Below are 19,776 nucleotides of genomic sequence, written 5' to 3'. Positions count from 1 at the left end.
ATGTTTGGACAGCTTAAAGTTCAAACAGAACCGTGTCTTAGCCATAGTGTTACGTATTAGAAAAGCTGCTGATGTTTGGGATTAAGTTCACTACATTCCCAGAATTTGATGATTTCTGAGCATTGTCTTGGCCCAAGTTACTGGGTGTCAGGTTGGATTAGATCTTTTCCTGACAGTGAAATAAGGCCTTTACTTCCCAAATACTTGTGGGTTTTTTGGATCAAAAAAGATCTCTTCCCCCACATCCCTAGTAGGTGGGTGACATTTTAATGTGTGTTAATAATTACTTTTCTGTCTTGGTTTTAAGATTATTTTTTTAATATTAAAAATTACAATTCAGCCACTGATGCAAGAAATTCCATGACGTTAGTCTTTTGTGGCTGGCAGTGTTCAGTCTCTTTGTAGTTCTCTGGTTTCATTCTACTTAGTGGTAGCCTGCCTAATAGATGAGCTGTCAGACTTCTTCAGAAATCCTTAATGTCATAGGTCTATCTTCTGGAAAATGTGCTGCTTACAAGTGTAATCTTATGTTTATAGGAAGGAGAGGAGCATCAAAAAAAGTGCTGAAATAATGGACACACAGGCAGGAGGGGAGTGAAGTCTGTAAAAGCAAAAAATGAGGAAAACCACAGCGATTTATTTAATCTGAAAAGTTAATTACTTCTGTGTTCCACTCTGCCTTTGGCTGCAACAAATGAATTCTTTCTTTTCTGTCTGGGTGTGGTACCAACTATGTACTTCAGTTTTTCCCTTTTTGCTGAAGGATTTGTAACAGCCTCACTTAGGTTTCCCTTTACCTGAGATTATTACTGTTTATACCTTTTAGTGTCCCTTTCAAGTAAATTAAGGGATTAAATCATCTAGATTTAAATTTAGCCATATTCTCTAAAAGTCCTATCCTGAGTCTTGGGTTTGATTTCTTTGAGGTGACTCAGGTCTATTTTGTTATATGTAGCAAAACCTACTGACAACATTCAGATTGTCTTCCTGCTGATTGTTGGAAAATCTTGCGAAGAGGAGGTATACATTGTTCAGTATTGTTGCTTTTCACCTAAGAATTTACTTGCTGATTGTAAATCTTCTTCTAGAATTGTAATTTCATAGAAAAGGATAATCTCTATAATTTAAAATTTCCTAAAAAAACATTATTAGGTGCTTGTAGGAGAACAGTGAGGTCAAGTTAACACAGTAACTCCTATAGCTGATTTGTTTTTCTTAGGAAGTAAGGCTTTCTGTGCTGACTTTGTTTCGTGGTAGTGTAGGAAGTCCTTTCTGCAGGCAGAGAGCAGCCTCCGTGTCCAGAAGGACCCCACAGAATAGTGCCCTGTCTCCAACTAAACCCAAAGAAACGTATTCAAACTTTGTGGACCTCATGATACAGACAAGTTATCTAGCTGTATTTTGAACGGCCCTGGTAGGCTTTTAACACCGAACTTGTCAATACTTGGGTGTGTTTGCGGTGGCATACACAGTATTTATGTTTTTATAGCTGTGGTTCGAGAAAACCTTGTCTGTGTGTTCTGATTCAGTAGTAGCAGTTTGTGTACACTGATAGCAGAATGATGTGTACTGGCAGGTGAGTGTCACCATTCGGTGGGGGGTGAGGTATGCTTAATTGAGATTAGTTTCCCAGGGTTGCAAAGCTGAGAGATGGGAAGTTTCAGAAGTAGGAGCCAGGTCTCCTGATCCCAGTGACTGGAGCCCACAGATCAGTGTGTGCTGCAGGACTGGGGATAACTGAACTGTCTGTGTGTGCTGCTTTAGCCTGGGGATGAGATGAAAGGTGACTCCAGTTGGAAGAGCAGTTTTTTGCTGAAAGCTAAGATCCCTCTGCTGGTGCTGCTGAGGACACACACATGGACAGTTATTGCAAATCATCTGCCATGTGATAGTCTGTTACCTTTGAGATCTTTTTAAGTAGGACTAGGTCAGTCTTCCTAGGTTAAACACAGTGCTTTCTTGTTACAGAGCCTTGTCTTCAAAACTTAATTTATAACCAGCTTGTTTTTATTAGCCACAAATTTTTTTCTTCCCTAGTAAGAACACTTACTAAGATCTCTTTTGTACACCCTGTCTTTGGTCATTTTTCAGAAGATAGTGTTTCCAGGAATTGTGCTTTTTTTTTTTTTGACTAGTGGTGAACATCTTTATTGTTGTAACCAGCTGATATTTTTATGAGCTTGGATAATTCCTTTTAAATGTCTGAAGAAATTTTGTTTAGAAAAATTAACAGAAGTTATAAATATTTGAGAATCACAGCTGTTTTAATTGAAGCTGCACTGGAATGCCATATGTTTGAAAGAGCATCACCCCACCCTTAGTCATAGGACATCACATACAGGAAAGGGGAAGAAGCGTAACTGTGCAGAAGAGTTGGTGTAAGCTTTTGATTTAATATAGAGACAACGAGATACGGTTACAACTTGATTTTTCTTTCTAAGCAGAGTATTAATAGCATAGGGTATCACAGCTGAAACTTTAAGGGAATTCAAAAAGTTTTTACACTCAGTTGATCTCATGAACACGTAGTGTGTTTATGTTCATCCACAGCCAGGAGTCATGAACAGTGTGAAGAATAATACTGTCATTTGTGTAGTTTGAATATATTTAGATACTGGCTTGGCCTTTTTGGAACAATGAGAAAGTCATTACAGGAATTACCTGTTTTAAAAAAAAAAAAAGGAAAGTATTTATTAAAGATTCTCTACCTTTAATAACAGCAGTGAGATAGAGTTAAGGTTATCACAGCAGTAACTTTTGTGGAGATACTTCACCGTGCAAAGATACCTTAGGGATTTTGCTGAAAACAGTTGTTAAATCTTTTAATTTGTTTACATGCATCTTCCAGACAGTATTCAACATTGATCCTCCAGAAGGCACAACAGGTTTCAGTCCACGTCAGTCGATATCTAAATACTATAAGGTATGGGATGCTTTGTGTTCAACACTTTTCCTTGCTGGTATTTAATGTCTGTGCTTAGTGTATCCAAGACTCGGAATGATGTGGATAGTAGAGCAGATGATGATGTTGATTAGAGGCAGGATATGTAAGTTCTTCCAGAAAAAAACAAAACAAAACCAAAAAAAACCCCACAAACAATCACCACAAAACAAAACCAAATGAAAAAAAAACCACAAAAACCCTTCCCCCAACAACAAAACAAGCAAACAAAAAAAAATTCTACCAAAGGAACTGTGGTTTAAGTTCCAAGGAATAAAGGGAGCTACGTGGTAATTTTTAAAGAAACTCTAAAATGAAATTAGGAAAGTGCGGCAAAAATGAATTATTGAAAAGTTTGATACTGCATAGCATGCAAGATTTGTTGTGTTCTTCCAATAATCTGTTCTCCTGACTCTAGTTTAGCCTTTTACCAAGCAAGTACAGTAGAGCTGCTGAACCTCCCCCCAAGTCCTTATTTCTTTAGCATTTGGGGCTTGTGGGCTGCAACGCATTTAGGAACAGATTTTTTTTTTTTAGATAAAAGGTAAATTTCATATTAAGTTTAAGACTTGATCCTTTTTGTTGCCAAATGAAGCAAGTCTTTCTAACACAATATTATTTTATTTTTCTAGTCTGGGTGTTTTGTTCTGGTGGACAGTACCCAAATAATTGGGTTCTGTGTTTCTGCTCAGGGCAGCCTGTGAGAAGCTGCTCCCATAAACTGACTCAATGGCTGGTTAAAGGGTGATATACCTCTTTGCTCAATGTTAGATATGTTATGAAAGACTGAACACAACCTTATTAACACTATAAAAGTGACTACCCTTAGTATGGGTTAGCTTTTTTTGAGGGATGAAGTGCAAGCTCAGTTCTGTATCCATCTCTGGAAATGTTTCTGTTATTTTTCCTTCAGGTACACATTCATCTGGATAACAGTAATCAGAAGAAGAAACAAAGGACAGATCTCTGGAATTCATTGTCTGCAAAAAAACAAGGTACAGGACTTGGTTTTGGTGAGGCTCGTGCAAAAGCTGGATTGCAAACTGCTCAACTGCTCCTTTCTGATTCACATAAGAGAAAGCAGTTGAAGACATCCCAATCTATGTGACTTATGTTTGTGAACAGGGAGTCCTCTGGCAACATTTGCAATGTCACTAGGGTTTTGAGTGAAACATCACCTGTGTTACCTTAAACGTTAAAAATGACTTTGAGGAACGAAGGGCTGAACAGAGTAACTCCACGAGGGCGTGCTCTGGATCTGTCGATATGCAAAAAAATTTTTAAACCCAGATGGCGTAGTAGTGTTCCTCCAAAGAGCTGGAAAATCTTAAGTGCATGATTAGTATGCCTTGTTGCCATGGTCCAGCTTAAAACCATTGGTAGATGTGGGCTTGGGAAAGATTTTTTTTTTTTTTTTTTCTCCACTCAGCAGAGAACCAGTGGGTGGTTTGGTTGTAGCTTTTTTTTTTTTTGGCCATCTTCTGTAAGATGAAGAGACTCGGAGCGTTAGTCTTGTCCCGGAGCTCTGTTTCTCTAGAACGGGGTAGGTTTTTAAGGCTTTGGGCCTTGAACTAGGATTGTTTGAGGGTGTTCCTTTGCACTTCCATGTTTCCAAGTACAGCTCCATTGTGGATACGAGCAGTCAAGGGTGTTCTTTTCACTTTTATCATTACTTCTTAAAGGGGAGGTTAGGTAAGCAATCTCAACCTTTTTGTACCAGTGCTGCTTCTAGTGCAGTTATTTCAGTGAAAGAAAATCAATCTCCATTATAGAATGGTTGCTTACATTGGTGTAGAGAAGATCTTCAGACCAGCCCAAGAACGGGAAACCTTCAGGATTGACAGTGAGGTTTATGAAATATTCTGTTATCCTCATATCAGCTCTATTTTTCTGTATAACTGTGTTGTGTTAAACACAAAATTAGTGTTGCTAAGGCTGTAATTATCTTTTACAAGAAGGAGATTCATGTATAGATACGATACTGAAAATGTGTGCCAAAGTATTACAATAGTAAATACCATGAAATTACTCATATGGTGAAGGACTTGTTGTGGGTTGGCTCATTCTAAAGCTCTGTAGTGAAGGTTCATGTGATATGCCAGAGAAATAACACTCACAACTGAATTCTTAGCCAGAAAATGCCATGCCAGCTAACAGCCTCAGGGCACTGTTACCTTCTCTGACCTTTTTTTTGAGCAACTTCCTAAGTTCTCCGGGGCATGTCGTCACTTATCGATAGTTTCAGCCTCAGCTACGCTCTTCAGTCCTCCTTGCTCAACTGAGACTTCTCCCTCTCCTTGTCTCTCTCCTCCCACCTGTTTTGTTCCTTATGTAGACTCTGCAGAACTTGGTATCTGGAACTACCTCAATATAACTGAGCTTCAAAATAGCAGATTTAGAAGAAAATGAACTTGCCTTCTGAATCAGAGGCTTATCCTAAGGCTCCTGTAAGGCAGGACTGAGCTTGGCTTTGTTGGACTTGAACATTCATTCTTTCTGTTATTTTAAGTGACTTCTAAAAAAATAAATAGGTGGAAACCAAAATATTTTCCAATTAGATAAATGCAGATCCCTTTACCTAAGCCTTCTTAATAGAAGACTCTCCAAGGACCTTTTCCAAATGCCTTGCCTCAGAACTGTCTCCTTAATTACTCAGTTAAATGCTTTTGAGAATGTAAGTGTATGTTTCACAGAAATCCTTTTCTTAAGGAAAAATGTAACAAAGAATGAGTTTCCATGAATTTTGTGGTTTTGCAGATAATGTCCCCTTAAGTGTTTCCACAAAGTAAGTTCTCTGTTTATGAACAGAAGCATGCTGTTTGTTTTCCTGCGATATTGCTCAATTGGAGTTTGAAGTTACAGGAATAACTCGAAGTAGATGTTGTTAAATATGTGTGCAGGAAAAGACTAATAGGAACACTTAGATTTATTGCATAATTTGGAGGATTGATATACAGAAACAGTACAAAGCAGCTGCAGATTTTTGTGATTTAGTAGACACATATTGATAAAAACAGTCTTTGCAAGTACCTGTGCAACAGACTGGCAGTTTGTTGACACCTGCACTATGTGCAAACCTAGCAGAGGCCAGACAAGACTGATCAAGTCTCCAGTTTCCTGGAGTGGTATAGTAGATTGTATAGAAATAACGCAAACCTTTTAAGAATAGTTGTTGTCACAGGATTTTGTGGAAATTTTTCAGTCAAGCGTAATTCTCCATAAACTGTAATTAGTGAGAAGTGGCATAGCTTGGGATAGCTGATGAGATCACTGCCTGAACTGTGTTCTGTGCACAGATGCTGCTTGTGAATGCAATATTGAACTGTTGCAGTTTTATGTTAAGATAAAATGCTTCTTGCTTCGCTGTAAATCACTGTGTTGTAAACTATTAGCAAACTATTTCTTCATGGATTAGCTGTCCTTGTCCCAGGAATGGAAAAAGCTGCAGCAGACATCTGTGTAACATCCAACAATTCCTGCTGATGAATGGGACCTTTAAAATGGGTTTCACGTTGCTCAGCTTGAAGACATAATTGCAGAACGCCGGGCTAAAAACCTGCTACAACTCCAGCCCCTCCAGGAGCTGGGCAGCAGGTGCCTGGCAGCCATCCTACAGGGTTGCAGAGAGGGTCTGTCAAACTGAGGGAGGAAAATACGAGTGGTTGGGCTTCTTCCCTCCTAGGCCATCCCACGGCAGCACCGTTTGCTTCTAGCGGAATTTCTTAGGCCCCTTTGGCACTTCTATAAGTGACTTTGCTCTTGGCTGTAGGTACTTGCTGGCCTGTCCATATACGGATCCTAACTGTAGTTTGTACCAATTCTAAGTGTGAATTACAGAAATACAGAATTTGCTAAATTTTGGAATGGGATTCTCCGAGAATCTGGATGTTGTCTGGATGGATTTGCCCAAACGAGATGGAAAAATTTCAGCTTAAAATAAATGTTCTCTTGTAATTCTAACCAGTAAGTGACTCACTGGGCACATATTAACGGGGATTTCCTGAAACGGTTTAGCTCCTTTTTGGAAATAGTCTTTGAATGAAGTGTGCCCATTTAAGACATGCACTTATATGAATGCTAGATTTTAGGGGTTTTTTAATGAAGCTAATCATGCAAAACAGAAGCAAAAGCTAATGTTTTACTTGGCTGCTCTTGTTCTTGACTGATTATTTCATTCCCTTTTTCCTTTGACTGTCTGAAAAGCTGATGTGAAGTTTTCAGCAAGACAATGGTACAACTATAAGCTGAGTAATGAAGGAAATTAGTAAATCACATTAGTTATTTTTCTTTATATCCTTTCTGTTGATAAATTATAGTATGCCAGACTTTGTGTCATGCCCATTTTATATCCACATCCATGAAAGGTCTGAACAGAAGTTGAAAGGTTTGGCAGTTGACTGGGAAAATGGAAAGTTTAGCTAAAAGGTTTATAGCCGTTGGAGATTCCCGATGGAGAAGGAGATGTTCTCTTTTCAAGCAAGGGTAGGGATGGAGATTTTTTTTTTTTTAGTAACTTCAGTTGTGTGTCCTTTGTCCCAGTATTGTGCAGTTCTTCTGCCATGCTTCCCCTTCCAGTTGTCCTTAAAGCAGAAGTGAAACAGTGGATGGAGGACTGAGCAGTTTAATCTGCTCAATCTGCCTGTTACTTGCTGACAAAAAGATCTGATGCTCTGTCTTTTCTAGAACCATCTTTTGATTAAAAATATAATTAAGGTGCGAGGGAGCAATGACCTTTTAAACTCTACTTTAAACAGCCATAGAAATTAAATCTGGGAAGGACCAAAACAGACTGTACCGTACATCTGGAATTTTAGCTCCAGATGCTGCCTGGTTTACTCTGAGAAGTTCAGATGCAATGTGCTATATGCTAGTCATATTCTAATTTTTCTTGGTGTTTTCTTTTTGTTTGATACAGGAAAGACCTTAAGCTATTGGTGTTTCAGCCCTGGGCACAGCATGCATGAACTTGTTCGACAGGGAGTCAGGACAATTATCCTCACTAGCGGGACCCTCTCCCCCCTCTCATCATTTACAATGGAAATGCAGATGTAAGTGCCTGGATGTGTGAGCACTATCGTTAGTGAAAATGCACAATCTGCTCTTGTGTTTTTAGGTTTTATCTCGGGATTTTCAAGTGTTCTGGACTGATAACCAGTAGGGAATTGTATAACGAGTATGACTGGCATCTTGCTTTTGTGTTTCTTCAGCCCTTTTCCTGTTTGCTTGGAGAATCCTCATGTTATTGATAAACACCAGCTCTGGGTTGGGATCATTCCGAAGGGGCCTGATGGAGCTGTGCTTACTTCTACCTATGAAAGAAGGTAATGAACTACCTGGATTCTGCTTCGAAGTCTTGGGTTCTGACATTTTGGCTTCTGTTTACAGGAGAGTGCTGGAAAGCGGTCTTTGTAGTTCTGTTCTTGGATAAACACTGTGCTGAATAACAACACTCTTTAACCATTACTGTTGAAAATTTAGAACTGGAGGCTTGGAACGAGTCAAAACAGACAGCAAGGAAGGTCAAAGCTTGGTTTTGTTGTATATTGACTTCCATTGTGCAGTGTGATAGTCTCACTGGCATTTCTGCATTTAATTTTAAAAGGCAGTTTCACGCTTTGGTGCGCATGGCAGAAGGTTCTGTGCTTGCCACTTCTCTGCAGTTACTAAAGAGTGGCATCACGCTGGTGCTAGTACTGTGTTTAGGGATGGAATCCTTCTGCAGCGTTGTTGAAATGAGAATCAGCTCCTTGGGTATGAGACACGTGTTCTTCCATTTAACTTTCTTCCTGTAGTACACATGTTTTTGTGTTGGCACATTCCTAAGCCTGTTTCAGTTTTAACATAAACAAACCTCTGGCTGAGAATTCTGTAATTTAACCTGCTGCAGGCCTGACTTACTCTTTTAGCAATACAGAAAAAAAAAAAATCTTAAAAAGCTTTTACTTAAGGGAAAAATGCCAGATGTTCACAGACTTGGAAAGGGACTTGGCGACTATAATTGATTTTTACAGAGAAGTCTGGAAAACCCTCAGACTATTTTTCATTTTCTGAAGCTTAGTGTGCTGTTTCAGTGTATTTTTGTCTTCTGAAGTGGGAAAGTTGGGGATCCCCCCCCTTAAGGCCTGGAATACTTCTTTTTTTGAAGGGAATTCACAGTGTTTGCTGTGTTTTGACAACATCTGTATGGTGATTTGGGTTTTTGTAGGTATTATATAAATAAGCACTTTTTTTTTCCCCCCCTCCTGTATAGGTAAGTTTCCTGGGAAAACAGTATGCAAAACTACAGGGCACTAAAAAGAAAGAAACATAAAGGCATGAGAGAACAGGTGACTTGTCAGTCAGGGCTGGAAGAATCATAAATACTGCTCATTGTAGAGCAGTGCTCTTTCAGTGAAAGCAGAAGTGATTTACTTGGCTTATGCCACAACTAAATAATAACCATAGTAACAAAATTCACACTTTTTGCCCCTGCAGCCTCACCACACCTGATTAATCACTAATTTAAATAGTTTTAACATTAGTCAGTCTCGGCAGCATCTGCAGACTTCTCTGGCAGAACTTTTCACCTTTAAATTGTTAATATTAATCATTAAAGCCATACGGCTGCCCCTTTCCACTTGTTACAGTTTGATCAAAGTGAAGCTTAGCTTATCTTCAGTGCTAATATTTAATAGTAATGTGTGGTCAAGGTATTATTAATTTTGTGTCCTTGGAATGGGTGCTTGCCCCAGGAAGGAAAGCAATCGGGAGTGTGGATATGCTATTTTAGATTAATATTGGACAAAGTCTCAGTATGTTTGAAAAACGCAGAAAAAGAAATACAATGATGTTACTTGATTTCTCTTTATAGGTTTTCAGAGGATTATTTATCTTCTCTGGGGAAAACAATTGGTAAGTGAAGTGTGCAACAACCCATTTCTGAAATCTGCACAAGTTTTTTAGAGATCTATTAGAAGGAGGAATACCAGAGAAGACCCAATAAGACAGAGGAAGGTAAAGGATTGCATTGCATATCGAAATGCTGTCTGTTTTTTTATGCTTCTGTTTGCTCAGGCAGCTGGCTGCTGTCATTGTGTACAAAAATGAGTCTCAGTCCTTGGTCTAATATTTCCAAGTTAGGAGTTCATTTTTACTGTCAGGTGTTCGTGTTTGGGGCAAAAACATGGTTCCTAAACACTCAGAAAGAGGAGCACACTAGAAAATCAGTGCACAGAAACGATGCAGCCAAGCATCATTTGCAGAGCAATTAAGGATCACAAAAAGACAATGCAATTTCTTGTGATATTTCCAAAGACACTGTGTCAAGCCCACCTTAAATCAGCATTTATTGTTTTGGTAATGTTTTACAAACATGATAGAGCTACGACATTTTTACACATGAGGACAGAATAAACGAGCCTTTGTGTAGCTTGGCTGAGGTATGTTTGAAGGAAATGGAGGGGAGTGCTCCGTGGTGTTCAGCTTGGCCTAAAAGGTGAAATTAAGAAAATGCTTTCACAAAATACCAGGTTAATATTTTTTTCAATAAAGTCTAGACTACTTGAGTAGAAAAGCATATCCTATTTGAGTAGAAAACTCTCTCAAATGCAATCTTGTGGTACCTCATTCATTCCTTTGAATGTTTAGACTGCAGTGCACAAAATGATCTAAAACTAGATCCTACTGTCACAAGGGGAAATATGGCAAATGACACTCTATTTCTTTCATCTGTAGTGTTGGTGTAGCTCAATCTTTTATCCTGTTAACACTACACTTCAGAAAGCTGGTTGGGCATCTGTATTAAAGTTTATACCTTGATTAGAGTTTAAAAAATGAAGCAACTTCTAGACACGAATCTTCCTGTCAAGAAAGCAGAAAAGATTTTTGGAAGGAACCCGTGCTGTTAGTGTATTTTTTCCTGTGTACTCCAGCCCAGATGAAAATGCCCTCAGCTGTGCACTTGCCTGTCTCGTTGCAGGTAACCTGGTGCGAGTTGTACCCCACGGGCTGTTGGTGTTCTTCCCATCGTATCCTGTCATGGATAAGAGCCTGGAATATTGGAGAGTATGTTAATTGCTCTGCCTTTATTAGGTGGTTTGGTTGCATGCATCGGATAGCTTGTAGTTATGCTGTCTAACCATACTCCTTAAATTTTATTTGTTAATAGTAAACGATGAAATCTGGAAAGTAAAAACCCAGGTCAGGCTTCTCTTATGTTGATCACAATACACTGAAATGCAGTGTTGTAGATAACAAACTGAAAAGAATCTTAATACATTATCTCATCTGATCTGATTGAGTTCATCTAATTTCAGCAGACTTCTCTATTAACCCTCCAAACTATAGATCTGGAGGGGAAAAAAAAATATCTCAATATGAGCATTTCTCTTTATTTTTAATTTGGAACTGTTACAACTAACTTTTGTAACTGCTGTGTTCATGACTTGAGTCTCCCTGGTGAGACTTGCTTCTGTTTTAAACGCTCCTTCTCCTTCAAAGTGAATGCTGGGAGAGGTGTTGTGGGTCTCTGGGGGGTGGATGTTGGGAACTTGCAAGTCGGGAAGAAAAGAAACGGGTCTCTTGTCTGCACAAGGTCCAGGTTGCATGAGCCGCAGGGAATCACTGAGGGTGGTGGATTGAGTGGTTCTGCTTCCTCCTCTTCCTCTGTTTGGGCAAGAGAGGAAGGGGTTGTGTTGGGGAGCTCTGTGGTGACCACTCCTGAGCATTTCCTTTCTCGTGGGCCCTTCTGGTATGTGCTTATGTTCATGTAGCCCTTTCTCATGTGTTCGTTGTCTGTTTAACAGGAGCATGATATTGCCAAAAGAATAGAAGAAGTGAAGCCAATGTTTGTGGAACCCAGGAACAAAGGAAGCTTTGCAGAGGTTGATTACTTGCATTACATACCAGTAACATTTTCAGAAACTCTTCAAATACCTTCTCTAAGATGTGCTTGGGTGTGAAACACTCAAATTTTATCCTAGCATAAAATTAAAACTCTGAGAGTTTCTTTGAAGTATACTTCTTCTAAACGTCATTCCTTTACTCGTTGGGCCTGTTGGGCAGGATACAGTCTTCATCTGCCATCCAGCGATGTAACAGTGGCCAACATCTGTCTGTGCTGAGCAATGAGGATGGTAGAAAGCTGCCACTTCAGCAGTCAGCACCTCTTAATGTTCCACGGGACACTTCTGCCAGCTTGTCGTGCTTGGGGAGTAAAGGAATTGTGCAGTGTTGTCTTTTTTTGTTTATAGCCACTGTTTGATTCTTAGAGTAAATTAAGATCTTTGACTTGCTTTCCTGGTCTGCCTGTTTCTCTCAAACATCTGCAGAAACACAGGACAGACCATGTTTTACCTTCTCATCAGAAGTATCTGGCAATCTTTTATGCTTACTCGGGTGTATTCTAGATTTCACAGTAACATAAGGATTTTGCTAAGCAAATGGCTTCTCACATTTGCAATTAGTAAAAGTAAAGAAAATTATACTAAGCCAAATTAATCATATTTTAGATCATAATGTGCAAGTCAGATTTAGCTACTGCGGGTTTCTATTTCTGCACATGTAAAGGATAATCCTATTTTTGCTCTTGCTTAAACTAGTCTTATCTTTTAGGTAATGGGTGCATACTATGATAAAGTTGTCTGTCCAAAGTCCAGCGGAGCTGCTTTTTTGGCAGTATGTCGGGGGAAGGTAACGTAACTGAGAATTTATTTCATCTGAGATCAGACTATGTAATCGATGGAAAAAGCATCATTCTGGATTTCAGTGCATTTCTGTTCTGTGACTGATTATATGTGGAAAAAAACAAAAGTAGGATGCACTGAGGCCTTTTGAAAATTGTGTCAAGTTTACATATGCCCATTCCTGTTTTTATTGAACAGAAACATCTTTGAGTTCTTTAAAAGGGATGAGCATCATACTTATCTCCTGTTGGCTGCTCACCGAAAACTCAACCCATTAGATAAGAACAACAGTTCTGGAGGAGAACTAAACGAAACACTTGTGATCAAACATGTTAGAATAACACTGCTGAAAACCAAAAATATTAGCTTTAAAAAACTTACATTAACCTCAGGTCCTCTGAACGCACTTGATGGCCTTTCATTTACAGTTCCCAGTGCTGATAAGATGATTTATTATTGTCAGTGGAAGTATTTTCAGGATCATAAATTACTCTTAGAGCATTTTTGCTGCTGCTTACTGCCTACCAAAAGAAGATTCAACTTCTTTTGAACCTTCAGTCCCAGTCTCCAAAGCAGTTGTTTTATCAGTGAAGACGGAGCTCCTTTTGGGTGGGACTCAGCTGAATATCCCTGTCCTTCCAAAAGCAGTGTGTTACCCTGAGAGGAGCAGAGTCAGTGGAGAGATCGTGCTCTGGACCACCATGCAGCTGAAGGATAGACTGCTTAGTCTGTTGCAGTCACTGGGTTAATAGTGTGACTGCAAAACTGGAAGTATTTGAGAAGATAAACCGAAAGACACGTGTTGTGAAAAGCTCTAAAACTGGCTCTTCTCAGCCATTGCAGGGGGAAATCTTGAAGCAGGTTGTTGCTCAGTTTTTACATTGGTAGTAGGTTCCTGCAGGCTTTTTGGGTTCTCTGTTCCCTGAAAGAAACCTAAAACACCCAGTCCTTTTAATGAAGAGGAGATTCTGTCCCAGTTGCTCTAGTTCTTTTGCTGGCTGTGTCTAGGCCTGGGGTGTCTTTAAAAGTGGGTTAAGGACAAGTTCCTTCTGTTGGCTTTTTAATTTTTTTTTTTCTTTTTGTCTAAGGTTGGTTTTCTCCGGCTTTTATTAGCCTGAGGGATTTCCTTTATGTCCAAAATAAAATGTCCATAGCTCCAAGTACCCGATTCCTAGCTCCAGACAGATTATATGCTGCTCTTAGTGCTGGCTTAAGCTGAGCAGAGTTGGTCATTCCACCTGCCCATCCATCCCTGATGTTATATTCCCTCGCAGCCGCTTGTCTGGCATGGGAAACGAGATTAAAGAATTGATTGAGCTGAAAAACAAACCAACTTTGGGTTTTTTTTTTTCTCCTAAATTTTTTTTTGGTCTGTTCAGCTCTGATTTTTGTTCAATTTCCAAAGTGATTTGCCAGCACAGCGTGGGATGTGAGCATGTCTAGGGGGCATGAGTGACAAATACTTGAGTGGATGGAAGCAGCACAGCTGGTGAATATGACACTATGATTCTGAGCAGATTTCTGGTAGCTTTCCACTATTGTTTTTGAAATTACTCTGTTCCTTTTTAATGTCAGAGAAGGGTTTTTGTGTTCTTACCATGTTTGGGGTGTGGAAGGTTTAAACAGAGGTACTGACTAACATTTAAGACGTCTTCTGAATACAACTGTTCTGCTTATCCAGGGATAAAACACATGCATTAATGGCGTTGGCTGAGGTATGCTTTGTCCAGGGCCTCCTAGAGGAAAAAAACTAAGTTTAAAGTCCTGGTAATAAAAGCAAAAAATCTAGTCGCAACTATTTATAACATAGTCATAAGCGACACTTGGCTAGGGATTTAATTTAATGGAGGAAAAAGGCCATTAACTGCTGAATTGCTCTGAAATGTCACTTCAAATCCTGTTGATGATGGAAAACGCTGTCTTTATAGGCCAGTGAAGGTCTGGACTTTGCAGACATAAATGGACGAGGAGTCATTATTACCGGGCTTCCGTTTCCTCCTCGGATGGAGCCCAGAGTCATTTTGAAGATGCAGTTCCTGGATGAAATGAGGAGGAGTGGTGCAGGCGCACAGGTAATGCTGGGCGACTTTTCACTGTTGTCTGTCTACAGGTTTGTGTCCCACTTTCTCCCTCTTGTCTCTCTGGATTTTGGCTTTTGTTATCCTCCCAGCCTCATGGGACCATGAACATCAAAATGTCAAACAACCTGAGGAGTTTGGCACGAATACAATCACCTTTTTCTTTTAATAATGTTAAGCATTCCAACTCTTGTCTCCAGTGACATGGTTTCAATCAAATACAGGCTCAAAAAAATAGCATCATTTAAAGTTTCAGTCAAAATCTTTTTGCATCTTATCCAGCTATCTTTCTGAGGGAATTACTTCATCCAGGGAGAGGGTGGGCAGGAAGAATTGCCTGTGCTGGCTGATTTGAGGAATTTTGTTGTGATTTGGGGGTGTGGTGAGTATGTGTGTGTTTGGTTTGGGGTTGGTTTTTGTTTTGTTTTTCTTGGGTTTGGGGTTGTTTTTCTATTGTCAGGCATGACAATGAATGGCACTATAAATCTAGTTTCTTGTCCTACAGGATAGCTGTTAGGTCTTAAATAATATGGTGAGTCTGTTGTACTACCAAGGCTGTCAGGGCATCGTATATTAAATAGGCCCTCAAATATGATGTTAATGCCTGAGTTTTCTGTGCACTGTAAGTTCAGTGTGATACTTGAGCCAACCTGTATTTTGTTTTGCTGGAATTTTAAGATATTTGTCAGTAGATCTGATTGGATATATATTTTTTAAATTTCTTTAGAAAGAGATAGTGGCTGTACAGCATGGAGAATACACTTTACCTGGTAAATAATGTTCATTTTTCCTCCCACTTATTGCAGTATTTATCTGGGCGTGAGTGGTACAGCCAGCAAGCTTCCCGGGCAGTCAATCAGGCTATTGGCAGGGTCCTCAGGCACCGCCAAGACTATGGAGCCATCTTCCTCTGTGACCACAGGTGAAACCTTGACTCTGAACATAAACCTACATCAACATCCTATGTCCCAACATGGGTATTGGTATTTTGTGTATAAACGTGTTGATGTGACTGTTTAGAGAAGGTTTAGTTCATAAGTAACTAAACTATCTTATGGAATTGATTATATAAGAATTGCAGTACTTTAAGAAAGTAACTGGATTGTTACCATCTGTTCTCAAAATATACTGTCTTGGAGCTGCAGAAAGAGATTAACGGTATTAACGCAAAATAAGCCAATTTGTTGAATTCATGTTTGTAATGCTGCTGGAAATGATGTGGTAATAACTTGGGGATTTGCATTTTCTCCGTCTCTCATTTGAGAAAGCAATTGCCAGCACTGCAGTTTGAGAGGAGGATGAAAGTGAGGAAAGATTATACTGCTGAAACCATATAATCTATATTATATATCCATTAATATTATATGTATATAATAGGCAACAAGTTTAACTGATAGCCCTCAGTGCTGAGGCACGAGGACAGCGAGCACATCAGTCCAGTACTACAGTTACAGTGGCACAATTAAAGATTTTATGGATGAAAGGTAGGAATTGGCTGATTGCGTGGTACATGGTATCAGCAAAGCCCTTTTCTCCTGAGTGAAGACATCACCCCATTATATTTTCTGCACCGTTTCAATCTTCTATTGTCTTGCTGCTCCTCCTGTGTCCTTATGGACCCTGATGTAGCATTTAATTCATGCAGGCCAACCTGGCAAATAATCCTCTCCTTTTCCAATCCTACACAGGTTCACAATTGGTGATGTAAGGAACAAGCTGCCTTCGTGGGTCCGCCCGTATGTGAACGTTTATGACAACTTTGGACATGCAGTCAGAAGCGTCTCCCTCTTCTTCCGCGTTGCTCAAGAAATTGTAAGTGTCTTAAAAACCCAAACAAAACAAACCCACCAGATTTTCCTGATGGTGTTAGAAACTGAAAATACGAAGCCAGGTGTGAGATGTGGTGGAGTCACTTCTAAACACTGGAAGCTTTACGGGAAAGGAGATATGCCTCATCTTTCTTCAAGAGTGAGCTGGGACAGGATGTGTTGTCATGCTGGGAAACTCATTGGGTTAGATCACAGAAATAACTTCCTTTTCCAGCTTCTCCTAAATAAACACAGCTTTCGTTGGATGTTATGCAAATAGTGGAACTGATGCATCGAAAAGCTTTCTACCTCACCCCCAGGGAGAAGGTATACGTGCAGAAGAATCAGTCAAACCCTTAAATTTAAATTAAAGCTGACTAGTATAAAGAGTGAGACAGATCCATCAGTTACTGTTACAGTTCACTGCTGGGTCATCTCTACTAACATGAATTCTCTCTTAGCATTAAGAAGCTCTTTTTCTCAGTAACATTCTTTGATTTAAAAATTTATATGGTAAAAAGGCTTTCTAATTGACTGAAGAAAGCCATAACAAGAAATGGGCTGGAAGACAGACAGAATGGGGAAACTTTTGTCCCCAAAATAGAGATTAAGATTAAAATAATCACTTAGAATTTCATGTACAGACTTGGATGACTTCCTGGAAGATGCTTTAGCCAAATAAAAATTGTTCAGAATAGTTACAGAAGGATGATACCGGATGACTGGATCTTTTCTGATCATAAATGGGAGTTTCATGGTAAATAAGAACCACAATCCAGTGTACTTTGCCTGAAGGAACTGTGTTGCAGGGAACCAAATTAGGAAGCGAGTTGTTCTTTAGTGGGGTCATGACCTTTTTTCTGTTACACAGGTCACTTAGTGCTAAGCCTTCTTACTACCCTTCATCTCTCTGTATCACTTCTGAGTGATTTGATCCTTTTTTCAAAAGCACATAAATCCAGAATGTGTAACAATCTTGCTGTCATGGGTTATTTGGGAGGAAGGAGGTGTCTGGGTTGCTGAGATTTTTGGTTCCAAAGGGAGTGAAGTGGAAGAGTGGCTTTCTTACCTACTGTACTATTTTGGGAAACTGCTTGCAGATGCCCCCACCCCTGCCACAATGCCCTCCTGGTTCTGCGGGTTCCCTCAGTGAAAGCAGTTCAGCACCATCTACTTCATCTGAGCAAATCCTCTCCCTGAAAAAAGCCAAAAACTTGGATGACCACGTTCCCAGTTTGAAGAAAAGAAAAGGTAGGTTTGGGTCCTCACAATACACTTTTTTTGTTTTAAGATGAACCAAAAAAAGGAAGGGCGAGAGATGAGAAACTGGAATGGGAGAGAGAGCAAGGAGAGCTCAAAGGCTGATGTAAAAGTGATCAGAAGGGACTTAGCTCAGCATTATAAAATGGAGGAACCAGGTGCAGCTACAGAGCAGAGGTGCAGATGGGACCTGAAAAAGTGGCCTGCAGAACAAAGAGCACTTTGGGATATCATAGATAGTTTAAAAAATAAGAACTGGAAGTCTGTTCTGACTAGCACTGACCTTCATATGTCCTTCTTCCACCCCGTCGTATAAATGACTCTTGCACAGTAATCTGACTAAGAAAGCAGAAAGAGGCCATTGTCCTTGGAACAAAATGGTGTTTCAAAATTTGTGCTGAGCTAATGCCAAAGAAATAAAGTATTTCTCCCATCAGATATTCTGTCAGAATGCTCCACTCTAGATCACTTGTTTTGGAACAGAACAATGAAGTTGTGTTTCAAACTGTGGTTCCAAACCAGTTAATGACTGAGTGTGAGGGTGATTTCACATCACGTCTAAGCCAGTGTGAGCGCAGGATGTCATTAAAAGAGATTACTTTGGCCGCCACTTCTTTCTCCCTTGATTTCTGACTGCGTGGTTATGTTCCTTCCCTTGATTTGAATCCATCTATTGTGCAACTGCAGAGCAAGGAAATGACCTAATTTACCTTTTGTTCATGTGACGGGTAGATCCACCTCAGAAATGGGCTGGAGCACACGACTGGAGGTGAAGGAAAGGAGCTGCAGTCCCTCCTTCGACACAGATTTTTCAGTTGCATTGCATTAGCTGTAACATCAAACTGCACCTGTAATCGTAGTTTTGGCTAATGTTTCTTGCTCTGACTCTTTAATTTATAGCATAATATACTCCGTTCTTCTCAAAATAGTGACTTTTCTTAGTTAACCGACTGTTGAAATGATTTTGCAAAATAGTGGAAATATATTTTGAAGAGAATGCCTTTTAGAAGGAGCAAACTGATACTAATTTAACACTACCTGCAGCTCTAGCTTCTTATATTTAAAGCCAAATATACCTGGATCTTGATTAGTGAGTATGTGTTCTTGGGACCTGAGGGTGACTGTGTCTTCTAGGTATTGATACTGTGAGAACTGCAGGCTTTACAAAAACCCACCTTGTTTTGTTTAAAAAATAAATCCTATTTCAAGCCAGAATCTCTTCAGCAGGAACTCAGTTTTGGAAATCTATAAAGCTGAAGTAGTTAAACACAGACAATTGTTGGAGAAAAGTTGTTTGGGTTTTTTTTTTTCTTTTCCCTTGATCCTGAGCTATTTTGAAGCTAAATATAACCACCACTTAAAGAAAAGTTTGAGAGAAGTCCACCAGGTTGTGGTAACAAATTCTTGAGCAACTTTGGGAGTGATTAACCAAATCAGTCATCTTCCCAAGTCATATAATGAAATTTTGCAAGATGTGGAAGATTAAACCAACACGTCTTTGCGGATTGCTGTGTAAAAAATTTTGAGGTATTACTAAGGCCAAAAAAAATGCAAATAATAATGTGGAATGTTAATTTGTCATCTGTATTATGTTGTGATGCCAGTAAATGGAGATGGAGCATCCAGCCTCTGCATGGAATATGAACAAGAGCTCGTCTCGCCTAGAGGACAATGTACTGGGCTCTTGGATGCGTTGGAGCGCAACGAGAAGGGCAGCGAGGATGCAGAGGAGGAGAGTGACTTGTCAGGAGAGGAAAAGGTAATGGCAGCGGTGTGGCAAAGTACTTGCTTGTAAGTAAAAATTGTAGTCTCTAAAGCAAAAGGAGTTTGGTACTGATTTAAGAGTACCAGTTCAACCCGCTTTCAAGGAAAAACTCCCCGTAGTCGGCACTGGTAACTGCAAGTTCTCATAATTAAGCTTAATCAAAGGGTTTCCTTGCCACATTCAACGAGATGGCCGACGGGTACCTGCTTGTGCTGTGCTCTGTAGGTGCTGAGCACGTAGATTCCTGGCGGTTACCCACGCT

The 19,776-nt window shown here is 39.7% G+C and overlaps 1 protein-coding gene across 2 annotated transcripts in view; it reads left to right on the top strand.

The window, feature by feature from the left end:
• RTEL1 (regulator of telomere elongation helicase 1) overlaps nucleotides 1-19,776 on the top strand; it is a 49,962-nt gene that overhangs the window by 11,992 nt on the left and 18,194 nt on the right. For both annotated transcript variants that reach the window (XM_074919980.1, XM_074919979.1), the window contains exons 15-27: nucleotides 2,849-2,923; nucleotides 3,855-3,936; nucleotides 7,857-7,989; nucleotides 8,149-8,262; nucleotides 9,792-9,832; nucleotides 10,899-10,984; nucleotides 11,725-11,802; nucleotides 12,533-12,610; nucleotides 14,532-14,675; nucleotides 15,488-15,603; nucleotides 16,370-16,493; nucleotides 17,590-17,740; nucleotides 19,354-19,508. In XM_074919980.1, coding sequence (XP_074776081.1) covers nucleotides 2,849-2,923; nucleotides 3,855-3,936; nucleotides 7,857-7,989; nucleotides 8,149-8,262; nucleotides 9,792-9,832; nucleotides 10,899-10,984; nucleotides 11,725-11,802; nucleotides 12,533-12,610; nucleotides 14,532-14,675; nucleotides 15,488-15,603; nucleotides 16,370-16,493; nucleotides 17,590-17,740; nucleotides 19,354-19,508 — 1,377 coding nt within the window. The remainder of the gene's footprint in view (nucleotides 1-2,848; nucleotides 2,924-3,854; nucleotides 3,937-7,856; nucleotides 7,990-8,148; nucleotides 8,263-9,791; nucleotides 9,833-10,898; nucleotides 10,985-11,724; nucleotides 11,803-12,532; nucleotides 12,611-14,531; nucleotides 14,676-15,487; nucleotides 15,604-16,369; nucleotides 16,494-17,589; nucleotides 17,741-19,353; nucleotides 19,509-19,776) is intronic.

This window comes from Athene noctua, chromosome 16, assembly GCF_965140245.1.
Source record: "Athene noctua chromosome 16, bAthNoc1.hap1.1, whole genome shotgun sequence".
Taxonomy (NCBI): domain Eukaryota; kingdom Metazoa; phylum Chordata; class Aves; order Strigiformes; family Strigidae; genus Athene; species Athene noctua.
The sequence above is the reverse complement of the archived record's forward strand: the minus strand, read 5'-3'. Positions and strand labels throughout refer to the sequence as shown.